The 25,559-nt window shown below is 38.7% G+C and overlaps 1 protein-coding gene across 1 annotated transcript; it reads right to left on the minus strand.

Moving 5' to 3' along the window:
- Positions 1-1,331: 1,331 nt before the first annotated feature.
- sptlc2b (serine palmitoyltransferase, long chain base subunit 2b) lies at positions 1,332-15,677 on the minus strand (the record flags this gene model as incomplete). The annotated part of the gene is made up of 12 exons (XM_083898864.1): positions 1,332-1,458; positions 2,655-2,784; positions 2,987-3,122; positions 6,090-6,216; positions 6,964-7,183; positions 7,949-8,054; positions 8,680-8,773; positions 9,964-10,088; positions 10,317-10,465; positions 11,192-11,346; positions 11,614-11,808; positions 15,534-15,677. 12 exons carry the CDS (start codon positions 15,675-15,677, stop codon positions 1,345-1,347), a joined length of 1,695 nt encoding a protein of 564 aa, XP_083754990.1. The 3' UTR covers positions 1,332-1,344.
- Positions 15,678-25,559: the final 9,882 nt, after the last annotated feature.

Genomic DNA, 25,559 nt, shown 5'->3' on the forward strand with positions numbered 1-25,559 from the left:
ATATGGAATGTCATTCCAGAACATGATCACAGACAATAAATCATAACGTGAGGCATCCCCTCAACAAATTTCAGTGGCTACGTCATCTGTGCATTTACAATGCCTGTCAGTAGTGCTGCACTGAAGACCAAGATGTGCAAGTAAAATAGTCAGTTCAATTATACACGTTGCACTGGGTCGCATTAGGAGCTGCCTTTCAGGTAAAGGTTACATTTATCACCAAAAAAGGTCGAAGGAAGACAAATAAATAAAAAGCTGTCTGTATATCGGATCAGTGTTGACACGGCGTCGTCATACATACAGATTGTATTTACAGCGTGTCATTGTGCTCTGAGACGGGTGTCTACGCTGAAAACACATGAAAGCACTTGGGTGACAATGATTCAAAGAAATAAAATAGACAAAAAAAACAATCACACTTTGTAGCTCATTAGCTTATAGAAACGTTAAAGACACTGGGCTCGAGTTTTTGAGTGCAGGTGTAAACATTAACTAAGGCTGAGGGATATGTCTAGAAAATAATCAGTAAAAAATATTCCTAAGTCTTGCTCCACGGGATACTTTCCCCATTATTATTTTTTTCTCTTCTGGAACATCTGCTTTGCATTTTAAGAGAAAAAGGTAGAAAATATATCTATACATATATATATATCCTTTGGTCAGGGAAGGAATCCAATATGCTATATTCTCTATTCAAGTAAAAGCGATTATAGGATTATGTACATGGAGAACACATGCTAATCCTGTGAAATAATGGATCTGTATTTGAGGTCTGGAATGCTACTCTATGGCAGTTCTACCAACTTTGGGATAAATAATATTTACAAATATATATATATTTTTTGCATTCGAGTGCATTATAGAAATGGCTATGATCAGATTTATTGTTCTCCAAGTGCACAAATGGGCAACAATCTTTCTAGTTTGCGGACTTTTGTTTGAAAAAGAAACTGCACTGTTGGGATTATTGCACAAATAGGAAACACATTCGATGCGTACACAGGAATAGAACTTGACGTTTAACCAATGCAGTCACATTAAGTTAGGACAAACTTTGTAACAATGGACACAGAAATATGTGGGTGATTTCAGTCCCCCTGTGGAGTGAAAAAGCTGGACAAGAACAATAGTATCGCTAGTGTGCAGGTTTTAAAAAAAATCAGAGTGGACCAGGGTGAAGACTTTGGCTGTGAAAGTCCTCGGTAATCCTCTTGATGCAAAGAGAAGTGTGGGGTGAAGACGGGTAATGGGGAGGGGGGGGGGTTCGGATGTAAAGAGGTAAATTAAGGGAGGTAGAGTGGGGTGATGTGGAAGGATGGAGGGAGCTTGAGGGGGTGATGTGGCTCAGTCCTGCAGCAGGCTCTCCTCAGACATCCACCCCATAGAGGGAAGCGGCTGCTCGCGTCTCGAGTACTTCAGCTGCAGCAGGTCGCCCACTTCACTGATGGCCTCCAATGCCTGCGACAGCAACAGGAGGAATGTTATTAATCATTCTATCCAGAGAGACAATATAAACAATAACAAAGATGAGAGAGGATGGTGAAACATAAAAGCTGGACAATTTATAAAATAAACTGTCTTTTAAAGTGATTCATGAAGTGATAAAACCTTAAATCACACATGGATTTTAACCATTCAACATGGCAGAGGCGTGACAGAGAGGAGGAGGCTTGGTGAACTGAAGGCTCTGCATGAACCACAACTGAACACAAACCCCTCCACGTCTTTCCACAGGAGACTGTATCAGCATTGCAACACTGCAGGACACCTGGAAACAATTTACCTTCCTCCTGACCCTTTTTTCCTGATTCTGTGGTTTGAGAAATAGAGAGGACCGGCTTTTCCAAAGAGGGAAAAAGCGGCTCCTCGTAATGCTCTACAAAGAAAGCCTGATGCCCTTTAAATGGACTATTAGAAACAGTGTTGACACACTACTCAGTAAGATGAATGAAGTGTCTTTGGAGAGACAGAACAGCTAAAATTAAAGTCTGTATCGGAGCCACACTATAATACTTAGAGACAGTTTGGCCTTCCACATTCCTTTATAATAAAGGACATATTGGGAGCCTTTATTATTCAACACACACGTGCACACACGTGCACACACACATGCACAAAGCTGTTGGGCAAATCTGGTTAATTAACAGCTGACAAAGCCTACTGAATGCTTAGATCTATGATCACCCATGGGCCCAAATAAACACTTAAATCAAAAAATTAAGTCTTCAGTTATAAGTGCCTTGACAACATTTCATTTAGTGGTGAAGAAGATGGTCTTGGTGCAAATGTATCTTTCTCCGTTTGAGGTTAGATTTAGAATGTTTACTTTAGAGACCATTTGAGTGCATTTTTTTAAAAGACCAAAAGCCTCATTTAACGCAACACACACATTAAATTAGATTTTAAAGCCATTGTTGTGGCCATTTTTTACTGCCATTATCTCTGAAAAGAAAAATGGCAATAAAAAAATAGGCCAAAGAGCAGCTGATTCTGTTACCTGCCATCGGTCATAGTCCATTTTGAATCTATATGGTTGGTTTCTGAGTCAGTTTTAACCTGTACTGACATTTTTCAGATTTACGTGATAAATTAAACTAAATTATAATAGACAAGCTTGTTAATTTGAAATTACTCTGTGTTTTGGAAAGACTTACAGTGTCAAGCATCTCTCTGGTGTGGGCAGCCGAAATGCAGAAACGCGCCCTCGACTCGATAATGGGTGTTGCTGGGAAGCCGACGACCACTGTGCCGATGTTCCTCTTCAGCATTTCACGGCCAAATGCCCTGGAACGCGATGACAACTTTACACACATGTCAAGAATAACTTGTGGTCTTTTTCATCTCTAGCACCATATCTTGGAGATGTTCTCCAGTGAAATCAAAAACAGCTTTTTACACATGAAGTCGAGAAAAGTATGTGATTTTAAGATTCTTCCCATTACCTACTTTAAAACCACATTATATATGAATAACATGAACAGCATACCCAATTTTGGCAGGCATGTACAACATCAATGGTACAACGGGCGAGTCGTCATTGCCGTAGGTGATGAAACCCATGTCGCGGAGTTTCCTTCGGAAGTAGGTAGTGTTCTGTGACAGCTGTTTGAGGCGATCAGCACCTGGAAGAAAACAGAGAAACACATGAATGGGATGTTAGAGCGATATTTCACAATGCAGGCATGAGCTTGGTGGTGGTAGGTTCACTATTAATTAAATGCAGCCTAATGCCAGTTATTTGTGGGCATTAAACCTAAAGTCCTCCTTTTCTGTAACTGTTTCTGTAAATGAACATATTCACCAAGTACGAAAAACTTAATTTGGATTGCAGTATCTGTTTTAAACTCCAGTTGTATATCTTACATTAACCCCTTAAAAAGGTCCACTGTGTAGGGGGGTTTACTGGGACAATTGGAATATCCTACCGATTAGAATATTTGTATAAGTGTCTAGGCAAGGCAAGTTTATTTGTATAGCACCTTTCAACAACAAGGTAATTCAAAGTGCTTTACATAAAACATTAAAAAGCATACAAAAGAGATGTTTATAAAATAAAATTCAGATATAAAATCAAAAAACTAAAAACAAGCAGGTAGAATATATATGAAAAACATTTAGTAATATTTATCGATTTATTTATAATCAATGGAGGGGGAGGTGTGAATCCTCCATTTGTAACAATCTGCGGCCTCACCATTAGATGGCACTTACACACTGGGTATTTGTAAAAACATGGTGCATAATGGTGTTTTCCCTTTATCTGCCTGATTAAATCTATTGTCATTGGTTCACAGTGTGCATATAGACAGGGCGATGTACATTTGTATGATTATTATCAGTGCACTGAATTTGGCATCCTGATACAAAAACAGGCAAGGCATCCTGCACAGATGTACCGTCTACTCAACCGGAGTAAAAACATCTAGAGACGTGTGCAGAGCAGTTAAACTGCAACGCAATTTTTGTACTTGCAAGCTTCATAAAATTTCATTATCAGCTCTTGTTCGTAGGCCAAGTGAATGAAACAACATGGGCTTTTGCAGCCTTTTCCACCTTTGATGTATTCCAAATTCCTCCATTTTCTCTGCTTGTAAATTGCAGAACAGCTGAAGTAAGAAGTCCGTGTTAATGGAGCCAAGTCTTGTAAAAGAGCCATGTCAGAAAAAAAGACATACATGGGATGAGTGCAAAACTCTTCCATCATGGTATACACAGATTTTGAGACATCTTTCCTTTCAAGACAACCAGTATTCTTTAAGTCTCAGGTCAAAGGGCTGAAACTACACAGGCATCAATCCTCACGTGTGGATTCACTCACTGAATCCTCCGGCCAAGGCTCCACAGACAGCTACTTAACCAAACAAACAACCACATGGCACAGAGCGCCAACAGCAACACACATCTGTTTGGCTGAGCTGAATAACAAAGCAGAAACATCGCAGCTTCAAAGAGAGCCTGAGACACAACAAAGTCTGACATTATATTATCCAGACATTTCCCCCACAGACAAGGAATCATAAGCTACTTTCAGTACTGGGCGATCGGTTGGCAAGAACCAGTGGTGTATAATATTCACTGATTTTGGTTTCCAAACGTCTTAACATTCCTTCTGTAATGAAAAAACTTTGCCATCCTAGTGCTCTTATGCCCCATGCACATATCTGATTGAGCTTCAAAGCTTCAAACAACAAATGTCAATTTTGACATAGGCTGGTGCCAGGAACCATGAGCAGCAACAAATCGTTGCCCAGCTGTCACTTCGACTTCATGTCAGTGTCTGGATCTTCAAAGGCTTGAATTTCAAACAGTGACATGGCTGCAACCAATCAGACTGCCATTGTTAGTCTTCCACAAGGAAAACATGTCAAGCTGGGATATGTTGCAAGGTCAGCCACTCTGGCCTTCTCTTCTCAGAAGGTATTTGGAGAAAGAATTGATGACAATGTGGAAAGGCTGCACTAAAAAAATACCCCAGGTGTTTATTCCTGTTCCTAATGACTAAACGACTGGGGAGGAAAGTAATCTGATCTTATATTAGCATTTTAAGGGAATCAATCAAGCACCGTGAAGCGGTGCCGCCCTACAAGAAAAACAAGCCCTGGTGGTCTGTTTGTGTGTATAGGACGGAAATCCACTGATCTTGTTCTGCACAGATCTGTGGCCTTTGACACCATGCTGCTTTAGGTCGGTTTCACACTAGATGCAGTGCAGTGCGTGATGGCAGCAGCACTGATCTGCTGCATCTTACAGCTGTTCTCAACAGAAGAGTCTCTCAGAACTTCTGTGCAGATTCTGCTGTGTTTTATCTAAGGTTTTGCCTTTGAAACCCCTTAGAATATACTGTTAAATACTCATCTGTACTTAAATAAATGCCAGGAGTCCTCAGCATGAAGCCACTAAATGCTATTCATTTGAAACAGGAAGAGGGCATGCTGTGTTTGTGACCTATGCCAGGTATATTATTTTCACCAAATATTTTTTTTATGTGAGAAGGATACAGCTGATGGTAAAAACAGGCAAGGGATCCATTCCAAAAAAGAGACACATGGCCCACTTGTGGGAGGTGTAAAGTTCATGCAGCATTGTGAACAGTATCCTTAGTTAGCATGGGTCTTATACGCGTCCCCAACTGCACTTCACTCTATGATGCTCAAAATATGAAGTGCTTAATGTTTATAAAATAAACAAACTTTTGCCAAAGTAACTTAGACAGAATACCTACTGTCTTCCTAACTAGACGGTAGGTAGTTTTATATTTAATAGACAGACTAGGCACATAATATGAGTCACAAAAGCTGGAAAAGGGGATGAGAGTTGAAGTTTTGATGGTTTCTAAAAATCTGGTCTATACTGCCACCATGTGGTCATATTTAGTAACACTGGGCACAATAAAATCAAAAAAATATATCATTGCTGGTGCAAACGCAAGAGAGAAAACTAACACAAATGGAAACACAGCAATGGTGTATCTTAAATCCAGCAAACACTTTTTTCTTTTCAATCCTCTTAAAAAAGGCCCACCCAAGGCTCTTTTAAAACCATATACTAATGGTAATCACTACAAATGTACTTTGAAGAAAATGGCCTACCTAGTGTGGTCCCATCCTCTCCCATGATGATCTCCATGGAAGTGATTATCTGCTGTACCACAGGAGGGGACATGGAGGTAGCGTACAGGGCGCTGTGAGAGTGGCTCCGCAGGTAGTCGATCAGGTCCTAACAGAAAAATTACATTGTGACAGAAAATGAGTCAACATAATGAGGGTTGCATGATACAGGACACAAAACATTTCTAAAGAAGAGACCATTGCTCCAACAGGGGAAGCAATGACGGAGGAAATTTGTTGACAACATTAGCAGTACAATTCTGACTAAAGGCACTGACACAGAGCTTGATGATAAGTAAATGTTAGAAACAATACTTTTGAGTTTTTCCCCAATTTTCATCCAGAACACAAAAGGTCCATGCAAGTAAATAATTATAATAACCATAATAGGTTTGTTGTAATTAAGGCAGTTCTATATTTAACAATAGACGATCATAATGTCAGCTGGAATTGGCACCAGTGGCCTCACGACCCTCATGTGGAGGACATTATGTCCAGTGAATATAATATACATTATACAAGGAGCCTTGTAAAGTGGAAATACTGCAAATTAAGCTGTAATAAATAATAAAGAGCTTATGCATCAGAGCCAGTCATTTATGTTGTTGTTTGCTACATAAGATGTGGTCAACTCATATTTTGTTTTTGTTTTGTTTTTAAAAAAGAAGTGCTTTCTAATGGACTCTTACTAGACATTAGAGCTTACACTGAAAACAATAATTTTTCAGAGAAACAGGAAGTAAAACATGTCACTGCTAGTAAACGGTTGATCAACAATGAAACTGGATGACACATAATGTGTTGGGTTCCCACAATTTTTACAAGTGTCCCTGCAACTTTGTAACTTCTAACCCACCTTTCTGCCTCCGATGTATCCTCCAGCAGCACCAAAGCTCTTTGTGAATGTTCCCATCATGATGTCCACATCTTTGGGGTCCAGGCCAAAGTAGTCCACCACTCCCTTACCGTTAGGCCCCAGGGCCCCAATACTGTGTGCCTCATCCAGGTACAGATAGGCCTTGTAGCGTTTCTTCAGAGCAATGACTTCTGGGAGGCGCACTATGGATCCTTCCATACTTCAGGTCATGCAATAAAGAAAAACAAATATAAGACAAGTGCTGTAGAAGGATCTAAGCAACATGTTTCCCATCAACATGACATTGACATTAGTCATACAGTCACAACAATGTTGGGAGTCTTTGACTCTTCAGTTTCAGACATGCAATAAACTCTTATATTGAGATTATATTGAGATTGTGTGCAGGCTTCACAGTGTATGCATTGGAGTTAATGTGTGAACAATAAATCTATTTTAGCAGCACCAATAGAAACCTAACTCCATGAACACAGCAATAGTAATGAAAGACATTGATTATGTTGGGCAGTTTCTCTTTGTACTCTATTGATCAACAGGATTAAAGAGTGGACACAGTTCCTTCAAGGCCATTATTTTTCTATATTTAAACAAATGGTAGAATCGGGGAATGCTGCCATCATAGTAAAACCCTGTAACTTTGAATACTGGTATTCATGTTCTGTGAAGATTTATCTTGTGTTTTCTGAATTTTATTAAGAGACAATTAACTACCAGTTAAGATAAATTAAGATTAATGATTCTTTACTCAAATAAGTGCAGGTGCAAAATAATTGGTAGTAAATAGTGTAATGATGTGCCATAAAGATATTCAAGATAAAGCAGACACAAAAATTAATTAGCTGAGTAAGCTTAGGTTTTATACTCACTAATTATCTAGCTCATGAAACGCAAGAGTGTTCGTTTGTGTAAGGTCTCTGGTGTGTACTATGCCCTAGTGTATGAAATAGATCAAATTGATTTATACCTGTATATGCCCTCCACCACAATAAGGATTTTCTTCCAAGGTCGGTGTGTTCTCGGCTGCCCATGTACAATAGCGTCTCTCAGCAGCTTCTCTAGGCTTTGCATGTCTGCAACACAAATACAACACACCTTTTCACACAAGTTTCAAGTTACTTAATAAACAATTGATAATAAGTTGTTAGCCAGGAATAGATTTTGTTCCACTAAAGTAATATGAGAGCTTTTGCTAATTAATGGCTGAGTGAATATTTTATGACTTTAAGCCTTTGAAGCATTGCGTGTACTCTCAAGCAGATCAGCCTGTTTTCCCAGTTGCAGAGAGTTAGCTTGGAAATGGATCAATCTATGGTCTCGGTAAGTGTATTTGTGTCTGTACATGTTTGCCCTGAATCAAGAAGAAAAAATAATGAATTACACCACACCCACTACACCCACTCTGTGATTCAATGCAGTAAATGAGAGAAAGACTAAGCTGAAGTAAATTAATGGAGAACTACAGAGATAAGTACGTGTGGAGGCAATTTCCATTGAGTGAGGCCATTTGCTGCAGGATACACACACCTATTTACTTTCCTGCTGAGTAAAGAAGCTTATCTCTCTCACTCTGTTAAAAGATCACTTCAAGTTACCTTAATCCTCTATATCTATATTGCTGCATGCATTGGGTGTACTCCAAGACACAATTCTGACAAGTAATCTGGTGAAAGGAGTCTCTTGTTGGAGGTCACTCACTGTTGTGTTTGAAAACCCGAATTGTGGAGCCAGACAAACGGGCTCCCAGCACCAGCGACGCATGGTTCAGCTCGTCACTCAGGATAAGACAACCCTAAAATGAGAATGACATTTGTTTAGCTCATTTTTAGAGTGTACAAGTGTTGTTGTTGTCAGGGGAAATAGAGGCAATACTCAATGACCAAAAGTCAAAAACCTCTTTCAATTCAATTCATAATTCTAATATCAATTTACAACCCGGGCTGTAATTAACAACAACAACAACAATACATTTTATGTAAACAACACTATTCAAGCTTAAGCAAAAAGTGCTAGCCTAATAAAAAGGGAGTATGCAATTAAACCAGATACCCATTAAACTCCCATTAGAAAACAGAAACACACGTTTTTGAATGTGACAAAACTCACATTCAAAAAAACACAAGAATGGAATAATTGTGGCTACAATGAAAGTATGCTTGGTCAGTGATGAAGATAGCCTGGTCCAATAATCCATGCTTAATCAGTATAAACTATTCACATGAACCTTTAATAATTATTATTTGTAATAAGATATGTAATAATCAACCAAATTGTTAATCAGTAATATCATTTAAAGCTAAAATAGCCTGAACATTTACATTCCTTCACAATAAGTAAATACATAACCAGGATGAGCTTTTTTTCCATCACAATAAACATTCAAACATACACGTCACATCTTTACCTCTGGTCAATCAATAAATAAGCTTGTTATACAACAACTATTCCATGACATAAAGACGTCAGTTAGTCTGAAGCATGATGAGCAAAGTTAAGAATTGACAGACCCTTGTGACAAGGGCAACGACCCAGGTGTTTACTGTCACTCTGTACAAGCTTCTTTGCATTAATCTATTTTTTTTTCTTTTCACTCCTGTGCCTAATCAGCAAATGCCTTTAACCCACAAGGGACATCCGCCTTGTGAGTTCGCTCATATTTAAAGCAACATTGACTATAAAAGAGAGGAACATAGAGCTGACATTAGTGATTTGTTGGGGTTAAAATGGCAACACTTAATGCACTGACCTCCTGCACTTAAATGTTTCAAAAACTAGGCAGAAACTATTGTGTCATACAGAAACTATTGTGTCACAGGAGTGAGTGTGAACTCTTCCAGCTTAATGTGGTTTGTTTCTGCTTTAAAAGGGAAACTGAGTTTTCATTATCAGTAAAACTCAGGAAATAGGAAACAAAAACATATAAAATCATGAATAATGAGATGTCGTAGGGAGAACAAAAGAGTAAGTGATATAATTCCATACCTTCCCACTGAGAGCAGGAATGTTCATGGAGTTGGTTGCAAAGCCCATGCCAAAAGCCATGGATGACTCAACACCCAAGAACCTTGCAACCAACTGTTCCAGCTCCTCGTGGATGTCCAGGTTCCCTGAAAACAACTCACTATTACTGTACTGCAACTTACAGAGTTGGTGTTTAAAAAAAAAAATAAAATAAAAAAAAAAGAGATCAGGCCCCACTTGTTTTCTTTGACCTATTACACCTATACTTCTAAGGTCATTCCAATTTTCCTTAACAGCAGATGCTAGCTCAAATGAAAAATCCTGTGAGGTGCTTAGGAAACAAATCTCATATTCAAAAAGAGTTTGACCATTACCGATCTCACAGCGAGTGCTGCCCACTCCAACTCCGTACTTCTGTGTGGATTTAATAGCAGCGTCAGCACAAGCCCCAGTGTTCTCAGCAAAGCCGAGGTAATTGTATGAGCCCATATTGATGACATCTTTCACCACCTTGCCCGTGTGTCTGAAAGAGACACAGACAGAGAGAATTAGACAGAGAACCTTTGCCTCACTTTTTAATTAGACGCAGCTCCCCTGTGTGACCTTCTCTGCACTGGTGTCTTGGCAATACTTTGCTACTGAGTGTTGTCCTTTCACTGCCACAGCTATCATCATGCCCCATGATAATACACAATATGATTTTGCCAGGGGAACTTAACAAGCAAAGACTAAGGGTTGTGTATATTATACTACAACACTGAGATACATAGAAATGACAGAACAGTTAAGTCTACATACATATCTTAGCACTTAGTCCCTAAAAAGCTTTATATTTGTATCGTGACGATTCGTACAGATCTTTCATAGTTGGTGTTAAAATTAAGAAGTGAATACAATTGAACAAGAGTGAGCCAGTTATTTCATATGTGAGCTCTCTCTGTGGCTTTAGCACAAATTTACACTCATACTACCGCTGTAATTTGTGGAGGTTGTGCGACAGGTGTGTCAGTCAATGATATTTTAGTCCAGTGTCATGAAATGGAATTTATTGCTTTCAAAATGACTACCGGATTCACCGCTTACATCACTCTTGTTATCAGTAATATATGGTCAATGAGTTTCCTGTTGATCAAACCCACAGAAACACATCCTGTGGGGGAAGTATTAACCAACACTGACAACGCCTTCATTCAAACAAAAATCAACCCTGTACAGAACAACACATACTCACAATCACAACAGAACTTACTCAAAAGTCCAATTGTAGTCGTGGGAAACTCTCTCCACCAGGTCCATCTTAGCACCAGGGACGCTACAGATAGGTCGGTTCCAGTTGTCTCTGATCCTCATGTATAAATTCCTTGTGTAAAAGTTCTCAAAGTCCTGATATAGTGGGACAAAATCCTGTGGAGGCAATGGGAAAGACAGTTCATTTACAATGGATAGTAGATTAAGAGCAGTAACAGCATGGTAAAATGGTCTTCTATTCTTACTGTAATGTTGTAACAAACTACAATTTCCACAAAAGATCTGTGGCAGTACATGAAGACTGTGTTTACCGTTTAACCAGATATGACAGGTGTAACAAGTGTGAGGGTGAACTTGGTATTCATGTGTGAATTTTAAATAAGAATTTGCATTGAAAAGGTTATAATTTTAACACTTATCCACCTTCTGCTCATCTCTCTCCCGAGCCACATTGCACTTCTCGATGTTCCAGTGACGGAGGAAGTCTCGGAGGTAGCCAAAGATGGTGAGGATGCCATAACCCATGTAGGTGAGCACGGCTACCAAGAGAGGCGTCTCCTCAAATGACTCCACGTAGGGCTTCTTGTACAGGCTGGGGTTGTGTGGGACATTGCGGTTCTGTGGGAAATTGAAGTAAAATCATTTGTCATAAATATAAGTTTCTAAAAGTCATTTAGTGTGCCTTTGCACACAAGGTGGGTTTGTTTGTGTGTTGAATTTATTCACTGTTGTTGATTTTCAAAGTTAATCAAATCAGGCATCTTCAGTTCTGAAGCGGAGAAGTTGTAAAGTTTAAGCTGCCGAACCAAGCAATAACATCACATGACATGAGCACCAGCTTGATCGCTAAATGCTGACCTCACACTGTTTGTTTTTCCTGGTCCATATCACTTGCTCACTTTTCACATTCACCTCTTAAGTATTCCCACTTTTGTGCAGTTAACCGACATTGCAGTTGATGTGGAAAACAATGAAAATTAAAATATACATTTTTGGAGAGCCTTTATTAAAATAAAACCAAATGACAAATCAGAATGTGAGGAACAGATTTAATAGTATAAATGTAACAAAATGCATGCTACTTTCTGTGGAAATAAACCATTCCGATAGCCAATAGTAGTTTCTCCTTCAAAAGGGTAATAGCTTATCTACGCTTTAAGTCTGTTTATTTATTAAATCTGCCACACTAGGCACCACCAATAAACTGTAATGAGAAGCAGATCAGACCAACCCAGTAATAGCTGTGCACACACGAGATGACAGCAGGGCTAAATAGTTAAAACTGTGTTTTTCTTGGAAAGAGGATGAAACCGAATATAGGCTCCATGAGCACATTTATCAATGGAGACTTTGCTGTGTCAAGGCCGCCTGTGGACCAGTGTGTAGTAAAATATACAACAACCCGATAATTCATTGAGTTTAACGAATAGCAATACGTCCTGAATTAGGGACGCATAAGAACATGGTCACATGCAGGAGCAATGCCACAAAAGCATATCACTTAGATCATTAAACCTGACTGTGGTCTGGTTGTCTACAAAACCAACATTAAACAAATGAGGGTGGTTAATCTTTGCAGGCTCTGCCCTGCAACTTAGCAACCATACCACATGTGATCAGTCATGCTTCTCCATGAAATACCTTCAAGCCAGGGAAGAGGAAAATGCTGCGGTGTAGGTAAAGAGTGCCTGCTCCTTACAAGTCTTTACAAATGTCTATGAACCTCTGAGTACAGCAGCTATGGTTTGCCAACCATAGAGTTGCGTTTACTACCTTCTTACAAATGTATGGTACATTAATGCTGCATTCCATTTACATCTGAAGTCGGAGGTTGGAACTGGGAGTGACCCCATTGAGAAGTGGGATGAAAATAAGCAGCAAATATATCTCGAGCTAGCCATTGTTAGAAATACCAGTTCATAAAAACATGTACACTGCATTTTGCGCACACAAAAACAGTGTAGCAAAATTGCTGTGAAACAAATATGACAGAAGGGCAATTAACAGTAATAGAATCTATGGCAGCCATCTCGGAATCCCATGTCAGCGTTAGTGAGATTGCTTCAACTTTCCCAGTTAAAAGTTCTGTTGAACTCAGAATTTCCAACTACAAATGGTATACACCATTAATAATTCATTATCTGTTGTTGTTATTGTTTATGGCAGTTAACTGTTAACTGCTGGCAGATGTGTTTTGCAACAGTAGGCATCTGTAATGTTGCATTCCTGCCTTCCTTTTGGATTTAATAATCCTTTACTTGTTCTCCTCCTGTTTACAGCATACATATTATGGTAAAATAATTCAACATCATTCCATGACATGAATACATCTTAGTGTACCACTCTGAGACTGTAGCCTTGAAGAATCCAGAAGCAAGAAGAATGCAGAAGGCGGCAGCAATGCATCATTATGGATGCCAACTGCTTCTAAACACCTCTACCAATCGACCAACCAGAGACAGATGTCTACTAATGTCATCCTTTGCAGCAAAATCAATTAACCCTGACATCATGTTTGCTTAATATTTTATACCTGTGGACAAACACAGGCTGAAAACTGATAAGCGTCAGTGGTTCCATTATAGCTGGAAAAGCATATAGCCTTTCTACCAAGAAGAGAATCTAACCAGCACACGGAGAATACCTGCTCCTCCAAATGCTTGCTCTGCAGCTAAGGAGATGGTGCTCAAATTACATTGTGTACATAATAATAAAAGCTTGCACATGGTACATGTTTCACATTACTCTAAAATTAGTACACACAATTAGCTCACACCTCCACCAACACTAATATCTAGATACTTAATCCAGATGAACACAAAATTCCACCTGCTTTAAGACGCTACCCATTCGTCTGTCTTCGTGATTTAATGTCACAGAAATTCCAATCTTGCAAGGTACTGAAACACCTCATCTGTACAGTCCATTAATCAGACCCATTCCAAAACATGGTGGGTTTCTCTTCAGGCCACCCCCTACCCTCCCACTAATGTTCAAGTAAAATAATTCAGTATTTATTATGAAACCCTGTGACAAACAAACAGCACTGAAATAATAATAACATACACAATAATATTCTAGAGATTCCTCTCCATGCTAACTATAGTCGAGCAAACAAATGTTATTTCATGTTTTCATGCATTTTCAATTTGAAAAAAACATGACTGAATACAACTTGCTGACATGATAGTCTATGTAATTTGAGAAACACTAAACAAATCACTCATGTTTATTAGTGTTGTGGCTTCAAATACTAAAGTTTGATGATGTTTATTCACTATCAGGATGATCTGATAACAGCACAAGCAATGATATAACCTGCAGCTGTATTCGGAGATAATAAGCACAAGAATTTAAATAATTTGACAGCAGCCACAGCATCTGGACCTTATTGTAGAAATCCAACATGTGTTGAAATCAGCAGCCCTGCAACTGAATGCTGCTATAAGACTGTAATGAAATGTACTCAAACATGAGAGATTGTTCATGACTTTCTGATTAAACTTAGCATATGTGGTTTGTAAATTTTCCTTCTGTGTTGAACCTATACAACTAGAGAGAAAACAAAGGCATGTGTGTACTCCCCACAATTTCACCACTACACACAAACAGTCTTTTTAGTGCTTTTCATTCGCCAGGAGGGGCCACACCCTTCACAGCCTGAGGACATTCCTCTCTGAGGGGTGGTCATGTGGAGACTCCGTCCATATGGAAACTCCTTTTCCCAGGAGACAGGCGTATATACATACAAAGACAAACCGACGGTCAGTTTCTCTGGTAACAAGCAACAAGGCCCTGCTCCCCTTCATATTGGAGTCAGTGTAAACAGAAACCAGTCTAACTTCACCCAATCACACACACATGGATCCAGGAGAGCTAGGACAACAGGGTATCAAGTTACCAACAGAACAGAAGTCACCACTACAATCCTCCATGATCAGATGGCACGAACGACCAATAACAAGGTGCCAAACCATTATGGCGTGAATTATATGCAATTGTGTCCAAACTTCAGAAGATGAAAATGTAAGCGCTTGGCAGGAATGAGCCTAAAGTTAAGTTACACACAAGGTAAATAGTCTCAAATTAGGCTTACTGTATGGTATACAAGTCAATGTAACTACATTAATGGCGACTTGATTGGTGACGTTAGAATGTCGTCATGATACAGCCGAGGCTCACGCTACTCCTCTTCCTGCTACTTAAACCCACCCAAAGTAATGACATTACATGGGAGAAAACGCTGAAGCATCAACAATTTTTTACCCGAATTCAAACTACACAGACCTAAGTGTCAAACAGAGCCCTGCTTGTTTACATAGCAGTTGACCGTTGGGCCTTACCTTCTCCCTTGGGCGTCGATACTTGTGCGGCTGTTCAAACAGACAGTGGTTCTTCAGGAAGCCATTTTTGCTCGTTTTCTTGCCATTCGAGGTCCGGTGACAGGCGTCTCCGGTAAACGGCTTGCTCGCCGAGCCTTCCGTCATCTTCGTCTATCGGCTTGTGACTCGGAATTTCACAACTTGTGTATAATGTTAACGTGAAGTCATGCATGAGCTGCGGGAAGAGGACGGATTAAACGCCCACTCTGCTAGCATGAGCTTGCCGGAAACCCCCGCCCCCAGACAGATTCTTTGGCCAATGGCGTTCCTCCTGTACAAAGATCGTCTATGCATGCAACGACTCATGTGTACTGCATATAAAATAGCTGTATAATAATAATAATAATAATAATAATAATAATAATAATAATAATAATAATAATAATAATAATAATGATAATAATAATAATAATAATAATAATAATGCATTTTATTTGGATGCGCCTTTCATGGCACTCAATATGCTTTGATGCAGTGTTGTAATGGAACAAAGTACAAATACTTCGTTTCTATACTTAAGTACAAAATTCACGTATCTGTACTTCACTGTTATTTATATTTCTAGCAACTTTTACTCCACTACATTTCCTCTATCTTTGTTGTTATTACCAAATAAAATCAGAAGAAGAAGAGTTGGTAAGTCTTGATGAGCTGCATTTCACCATTCAGACCCATTTGCACTTCAACATGGGGTTAAGTGGCTTTTGTTCAAGGACAAGGAATTGAACCCACAACCTTCTAGGTAAAAGACAATCCTCATTTTTTAAATACGTTTATTTCTTAAACTTAAGTACATTTAATATCAGAAAAGTACATGATACTGAAGTACATTCAATTATGTCATATACTTTAAGAGTTAAGTAACATTATAAAAAGTGACTTCAACTTCTACGTAAGTCATTTCTGGTCAGATACTTGTACTTTTACTGAAGTATCCCTTTCAGGTAATTTATACAAGACTGCTTGGCAATCTCTCAATCAGTTTAACCTGAATTGTTATCCCAACAGTCATGAAGGAGTTCCCAGAGGTGCTGCATTTCCTTCACAATGTAGTCCAACTCATCCACAACCACCACAATTGGGTTTAGGTTGGGTGATTGTGGAGAATGCCACCACTCCCCATTTTGGTCAATAGCCTGTACCTGAAGCCCGCGCCTGGGGGTGTGTTTGGGGTCATTGTATAGTTGAAAAACAAAAGATGCTCCCACAGACCGGAGGGAACGATGTGCCACTGCAGAATGCTGTGGGAACCATGCTGGTTAAATATGCTTTGAATTTTGAATAAATCACCAACTATGTCACCATGCAAAGCTGTCCAACACTTAACACCTCTCCTTTAATGTTCCACAATGGGAACCACACATGTAGAAACCATCCACTCACTGTGTCTGTGTCTCACAAAGACATGGCAGGTGAAACAATACATCTCAAGTGGACTTATCTGACCAAAGGAACCGTCCCAAGTCCCAGTCGTATGTCAACTTATTTTGTTTTGTGGGCCAATAAATTATTTTCTCCTGGTTGTTTAACATTTGCTGCAGTTGGAACATTAAGGCCTGATGTGTGTTGTCTCCTCCAAACAGCTGATGTATAAGACGACTCTGCTGCTTGAACGCTCTGAAGCATTTATATGGGCACTAATCTGAGCTAGCGTTAATTTCCTCTTTTTACGTCTGGTGACTCTAATGAACTTATGAACTTATGAACTGGGACCAGTCTCTGAGGAAAACTGCTAAGGTCTATTTTCAAAACACACTTTTCATTCATATTTCCAGTGCAGTCACTGACCATTTTAAATGTTGCAGAACTAATGCCAATTATTAGTGATATATTACATGTAACCAAATTGTTATGTTTAAACAATATGTTAATCATTTTCTTTTTTCTTGTAGATGAAGTGGCTTATTTCTACTAAGCACCAACACACATATTATTTTATAATTTTAACATTTCTCTAGGCAATATTCTGAACTGAATGAATTGAAGATATAACTGGACAGAATTAATTTGCAGATATGTCAAATTAGAATTAAGTAATGGCATAATTGAGTTACTAAATTTAATTGAATCTGTAATTTGAGGAAAAACTGAATTATGAATGTCTGGACTAGAATGTTAAAATAACTAACTTTTGGAGCATGTTTTTTCCTCATGCTATTACCTTTGGTTCATGTGTGATCTGCCTCACCATGGCAACCAACATGCAGCTCTATATTTTCTACGTAAACGTGTTTCAAAAAGAATAACAAGGCGAAGAAAGAAAAGTCCTAGCAAACTAAAATCAACATTTTGATGCACAAATGTGAAAATAATGTGAACATAAAAACTTTTGACAGTGACAGGTTTAGATATGTATTTATTTTTAATAATACTTTTCCTCTCTTGTATACTTTTATATCCCTGTTCTAAATCTTATTGTATTGTCCATTTTATGTGTGTGTTTTGTGTGTGTGGTTGATAACAGTGTGAGAACTCCTTACATTGCCTCCTCCCTGCTTGGCCTCACCCACTCTTCAGTGTGGGCTCCGCCCGTGGAAATGACTCATAATAACCCTTCCTTGCTTACTTGTAGACGTCAGACAAATTTTTCCAGTCGAGCCTCACCTGAGCTGGGGGGAGGGATGAAAAACAAGGGTCAAGGCCATCATCAAGGAGATTCCCATAGAAAAAAGTGGGCAGTGACAGTGGGCTGTGTGGAGTATTTCAGATAGTTTAAAGTCCACTTTGGGGGAATATTGTGGAATATGTGACAGAGCTTGCTGTGGTGTATCTGACTCACTGACAAACTGAAAAAAGAGAAAAATCTGTATCATAAAAAAAAACATTACTGTAGAAGATTAGATAATGGCAGCTGGACTTTCTTTAGTTGTCTGTATCTAAACACTCTTACTATACGTCTAAACTCCTGAAGACACAAGGGCCTGGATGACTGAGAACCCTCACAAACATGAAATATTTTGCTTTCCACACTCCGACGCACAGTAGAAGAAAAAGAAGAAGACATTATGTGGCAAGAGAATACAGCAACAATTGGAGAGTTTCCTGGATTTTGCGATGAACCTCGAGGCTATGCTTCCTGTTATCTTCCTGTTTGGTAAATAAGAACTGGTGGTACGTGCCAGTCAGCAGGGGCTCTGTTGTATTTGCATGTTTCTGTGATAAGGTGTGATTGTTTATGTAAAACCATGCAAACAATCCAACTACAGTTCCACAGTCCTGCTCCTGCGCTAAGTCCTACTAGATGGCACTGTTGGACCAACTGTGTGTGTTGAAGGACCCACAGACAGAGGTTGTGTTGATGTTCAGGGTTACAGTTTGGTGACATTGTTGTGCTGCACACTGTTCCAAACCTGACACAGGCGATAATTATCCAGCTTTAATAGGATCAGAGGCAGGGTTACAACGAATGTGGTCCTGATCGCATTGATACAGATGCTGCAAGAAGCCTTAACCCTTTATCGGGGCAAGTGACTATAAATTGTAACTTCCATGGATATCCAGTGAGGTTGGAAAATCCCTAAGGTTAGACTATATCACAGTTAGTGAGGTCACATTGGTATAACTTCACGGAAATTGATTTTCTGCATGACAATTGAATATTATTTTTAAAATGTCAGAAACAAAAAAAGGACAGGAAATTTTTTTTAAATTATTAAATAAAGATTTGCTAATTTATTGCACATAAGCACATCTGTTCGAAATCTTAAAAACCTAAGTCAAGTATCAGCATGAGTGCTTCACTTTGAATATGGAAGTGCAAATTAATACTAGGCCACTTTTGTGAATTTACTGCCTTCTAAGTAAAAAAAACAACAAAAAAACCCAGCTTAGGGCTCCATAAAATCCTCCAGGATAAAAACCCATTATATACACAATTGGTCAAAGACATTGATAATAAGGCGGTGTAAACATATTTGATATTGAATCAATAGCAGGAACATACACAAGCTTTTCTATCACAAACTGAATCAACCAGGTATCATATCCCTAAGAATATCATTTTAAAAGTGTGGGAGGGTGTGAATTTTTGTTAAAATGTGATTTTTGTAGTCACAAAATAGCCTTTGAAACCAAACGAAACAACTATAGTTCACATGGCTCCATCTTGTGGAGCAGCAGAACAATTACATCAAATAGAAAAACCTTATTCAATCAAAAATGTGGTAAAAAAAAATGTTTTGTTGCTGACCTGATGGGTGAACATGGTTCAATCTTGCAACTTTTTTTTGGTAGAGTAGATTGCAAATATATTTATATATAAAACAATTTTATTTTTGCTCAGTAGTCACAGATATGGATTATTTTACTGGATAAGTCATAAAATACCATTTGATGAACACAAGATACTTCTTTATAAAGGCGATCTTCTGAAAAGAAACGTCAGAACTGGACATTATCATTGTGTATCAAGTGGTCCCTCACTGATGCAAAGTTTTGGGTTTAAATGTGCAAAATTCCCCACCTGAAAGGTCAGCAAAATATTGCCAATGACCAAAAATGCATCACGTAAGCAGATAGTCAGTTTCAAATCATTTAAACAGAAAATAATATATTTTTAAAGTCTAATTATTTAACGATTTTAATAACACAATTGTTTTTAAGGCAAGCCTTTCAAATCCATCGCATTGTGTTTCACTCACATGGCTTTAAATGCATCACATTATATTATATTAGCTGTATTTAACAAACATAACTTCAAACATTTGCAGTTTACACCCTTTAACCAGCTCATTAAAATATGTGTGTGTGTGTGTGTGTGTGTGTGTGTGTGTGTGTGTGTGTGTGTGTGTGTGTGTGTGTGTGTGTGTGTGTGTGTGTGTGTGTGTGTGTGTGTGTGTGACTCAGGTGATTAGCAGATCAGCCTCAGCTGGTGCACTCAGACTGAAAGGGAGTGTGGCCATCAGTTCACCTCAACAATTATATAGTTTGGCCATCCCCAAGGACATCTTCACGCATATCATCGAAAGTGCTGGCAAAGGTAATAATCCATTACGTTCACGTTGTGTTGTATTTTTGTTGACCACCATAGAGTTTTTTTAATGTAGCGTCTCCATATTGGTAGAAGAAGGGCGAATGTGTGCAACAAGAACAGACAATTTCAATATGGTGGACTTATCTTAAGTGGTTGCCCGTATAACTAATATAATATGAAAGGACAACTACCAAATTAACTATACCATAGTTATGACTGCTACTATCTACTAGCTCCTTGACTTCTATGCTTCTGTCCTCAACAGCTAGTTTATTAATTTCGCAAAATGAAGAAAATGTATATCTACATCCGCTGTGACACGAGTATGCAAAACATTGTATTAAAGGGGTGATATTATACCGTGTTTCTCCAAGTTAACCTAGTTCCCCTGGTGTCCTAATGAACATGTCTGTGACATGCTTTGGTCAAAATACCATAAGGATGAAGCACCACAGCAGTTCAAACACCCTGCCAAAACAGCTCTGTTCAGAACACTCGGTTTAGTAGTATCTCTTTAGGTCCACCTTTAAAAAAAGAAAAAAAAGAAAAGTAAAACGAAACTTAAGGAACAGGAAATGTCATCAGCCACAGAGGCTACTGGGAGCTAACAGCAGTTAGCATTTGGAAAAGTGATAATTTGCAGGCTCTAGCAGACACATTGCCGTCATATATAACATGTATCCACTGGACAGATAAATCCTCTGAGGCTGGAAGTTTGTGTAGGACTGTAGTGCTGCACTGTGGAGCCAAGAACAGAACTTTTTGCGGACTTCCGGTTTTCGGATACCGTTGCCCTTGCTAGCACTCTCGCGTGGACAAAGCGGAGCTCCGCAACACAACAATTCCAGGAATTTAGCGCATCGTGACGTCCCAATGAGTGCGGAAGTCAACATCATGTGTTTTATCTCCTGTACTTAGACTGAGGAGGACCACAAAAACATGAGTGGGCGATCTTTTTTCACACTTTGCCAACTGATGGCAAAATATAAGGATTTAAATTATTAAAAAGCTGATTTTGCATAATATGTCCCCTTTAATTGTACTACCTTCGTTTGAATCAGGTGTGTTGGACCAGGTTTGGGAAACACTGGTCTATACTGCAGCCAGTAGTGATCAAGACAAGCATTTCCATATACTGCTGTTGTTTAAAGAGTAATTGTTTGTAATACATCACACTATTATTATATCACAATAATAATGTATAACTGTATTTGTTAGGACATAGTTTTGACATAGGTGCTGTTTTACACCAGTGTATGTTTGTATTCCCATAATGCAGAGGGCTTAAATAAGATTTTAACCAATCGATCACCATGACAACACTCTCTTGCCATCTTTAACTCTTAAGTGCATGGACTGTAATCCTGTAGTCTCAGCTGTGTCACGGTGTTAAATGCATCTTTAGAGGAATCAGCTAAACCACTCAGGACGTGAGTCTGTTTCTCTTAGGTATATGTTTTTCTTTTTTAACTCACTCCCACTCAGAGCTTCTGGTTTGACATCAGACTCTGTAAGGTGTGTGGTCAGGTCTTTCAGGCCTTCTCCTCGTCAGTTATGTGTATCAGTGATCTGAAATGAAACAAGCTGTGTGGTTGGAGGGATTTTTAGTTGAGGTAATTCGCAGCTCGGAACGCTGTCGCGAAACGAGATCTGCATCGCGATTAGCAGACGTTTACAAACAGCAACTTGTTGGGGAGCAACCGAGCTTCAAGGAACTCGGCCAACGGGTCTGTTTAGCATTTTGTGTTTGTGTGCTGACGTTCAAAACAAAACCTCAGTTTCCAGGATGTGCCAAAGTCGTGTCCTAAAACATGCAAGGTATTTGCTTTTGAAGATAGCACAATAATAAGTGCCAATCTTCTTTTATAAATACATTTTATTTTCTGTTCTTCATTTGACACTCAATCACAGTAGGTGAGATGATGTGACTCACATTAAGTTGTGTGTTTCCTTTGGTAAGATAGTATGGTTTACTAGGGCTGTGTTTTGGTACATATTCTGATACAGGTGTAATGATATGATATATTGTGATACATAGGAGCACTATGAGCAAAGTGAGATGACCTTTTAACCTTTAAATAATCTGTTATATAATCTTCACTGAAAATAAGGCTTTCTGTTGTGAAATGAGTGTGAGAGGAGGTGGAAGACGGTCAAAGGTTTGATGCCAACTCGCGGCTGGAGGCTTAAATACAACACAACCACTGTGTAGAACAGGGGTGTCAAACGGATTTTCACTGAGGGCCACATCAGCATCATGGTTACCCTCAAAGGGCCAGATGTAACGGTCATACAGAATAAATGTAACCTAATATAATGTAAAATAAAGGTAACTACTACGTAACATATTCCTAAATAACTTTCTGTATTATTACTTATTCAATTTCACTCGTCACATGATGCATATACAATGATACACTGCGATCTAGTGGCGGTGCCGTCACTTTGCGGCTAACACAATCGCCATGCATTGTGGGAAATGTAGTTTATGGTCAACGCACGTCTTAAAGCAGCATAGACCTATTTTAGCACAGATTATTAAGACCAATTAATCACTCGCGGGCCACATAAAATGACATGGCGGGCCACATCTGGCCCCCGGGCCTTGAGTTTGCCACATTTGGTCCAGAATATTTCCCAATGTATAAATACAGTACCTGATAGAATAAATACAGTATGTTTTCTTACATCTATAAATGATATACACAGTCGTAAGTGGCTTACATGTTTTGCATTCGGACTAAAAGATCCTTGATGAACTTGTGAGCATGACATGTATTCTCTACCTTTACTACTGATGGTAGAACCCTTTATGTTTTATTTGAAGTGTCCTTCCCTCTTGTTGCAGCAATGCTAACTACTGTGGTGTACACCAACTATTAACCTTTGAGCCATATATGCATCATTGGAGCTGGGTGTGTTCTCTGGTGTTGGAGACTCTGAGGGCCAGAAAATCAGATCTGGTCGAGAGGAGGACAGTATTTATGATGCTTGTCCTTGTCCGTTTTCATCCATTCCTGCACTAGCGCGCTGTAACCCATGTCCTCCTCTCTGTACTCTGGAACATAACTGAGGCTTTAAGAACGAGGCACTCCTTTCATTTCGTCAAAACATCATGTTTATGTGTGTGTGGGTTGAATTCCAGAATGAGTCATTAGTAAGACATGTCTGAACCAATTTGTCTGGGGTATGTAAAGAGGATGTATCTTCAAGACTCCTTTCTAAGTGTTGGTTGTATGGTGAGAAATCTGTTGCGTAAAATGAAACAGACTAGATTTACTATTTTGAAATGTTACTAGTGTTTTTCAAGGTTTTATTGGGACGTCTGAGCATTTGGTGGACTAGCAGGTATGAGAGAAAGTTGATCAGACGGTTGAAGATGTCATAGCGGTCAGATTTATTCATTCTGTCTGTTGTGCGATAACATGCTCGATCCCCGTTGATATTAGGTCCACAGGGCCCAGAGCTCTATACTCTTTTATAATGCAATGTATTTATGTCAGGAAGTAGTGTGGAGTCATGGGAAATGTGTTGTTTGGTAATTTTATGAGTTAGCCAATGTGCTGTCTTTTATATTATCATTATTGTGAGTATTTGTTGCCCAGGGACGGATGAAGTCATTAAAAGGCAATCAAAATGAACTTGTGTGTTGCCTTTCTATGGATTTAAATAGTGTTTTGGTGAATGTAATTGCACTACTAAACAAAAACATTACACCTTTAGATGATTAAAAAGCAGAAATTCTACTAATTTTATCTTTTAAAGTGAAAACCTTTAAAAGTACAATCAGTTTTGCAGTACAATCAGCTGCAAAATCTATTCACACTGTTGAATGGTTTTCATCTTCATTTTTTAATAATTGCATGTATGAAGTATAATTCTTATTCATGTAACTGAAAAGTTGATATGAAGAAAACAAATGATCACCTCATGTGCTGAGCTGCAACTTCTCTTCCTTCAATACTGAATTTGCCTTGTTTTCATAAGAAATACAATTAAATCACAGAAGAAACTTTTGCAATTCTATATAATATATAAAAAAAACCCCCAACACTAATATTATTAGTGTTGGGTTTTTACCAACCTAATACACAAGAGGGCGCTGTGACACAGCAAAGAAAGCTGAAAAGCACCTGTTAATTCATATTTGGAGAATTAAAATTGCAAAGTTTTCTCTGTTTGAATTGAAGGAGAATGTTGATTTATGTTTATTAATAGATTAGTGGAAAGCGAGGAGTGATCGTGTTGCACTGAGCTCATACTTTTAAGTAGGGGTCAGATTTTGTTTGCACATAAATTACATTTCTTGCAGAGCAATGTATTGCTTTATTTTTTGGGGGGATTAATTAACTAATTATATAATCTAATGTGTGCCTTGTGTTTTTAGGTAATATTTAAATGTATTTTTTTTTTTAATAAAAATAAAGTCATGATACCTATCTCTATCACTGTTTCATACAGTCCAGTTCTGTTTTGATATTTATATTACATTTAAAGACGTATTTATTTTAACATGAAATTACAGTACTAACAAATAAAGTAACAATATAATAAGGCAATAGTACCAATGGATGACCACGACATCTCCTGGATAAAAAAAAGTAAAAAAAAAAAAAATTGACCTTAAAAAAGATCTTATCTCCTTAAATGTTATGATGAATTAAACTATTAGCATAACTGCTCACTGTTTGCTCATGTGTGTTTGTTTATGTGATGCTTTTATTCATTATTATAGACTGTATATTAAATAATGATAAATGTGTGTTTTTTTCCTTCCCTTGTGTGTGTGAACGCAGCTCTGGCTGTTGCTTTAAGAGGGCCGAGCCTGAGTCCTGTGAAGCGTCTCCTCCTCTGCTCCTCTACCTGCTGCTCTCCTCTCTGCTCCGTCGTGATTGGCTGTCTCCTCACAAATCCTCTGGACTCATTTCAAACCCGAGTGTTTGGTCAACGAGGACCAGGGGGAGGAGGAGGGAGAGGACGAAGAAAGATAGAGAGAGAGGGGGGGGGGGACACCC

The sequence above is a fragment of the Microchirus variegatus genome (assembly GCF_963457635.1).
Source record: "Microchirus variegatus genome assembly, chromosome: 12".
NCBI classification, from domain to species: domain Eukaryota; kingdom Metazoa; phylum Chordata; class Actinopteri; order Pleuronectiformes; family Soleidae; genus Microchirus; species Microchirus variegatus.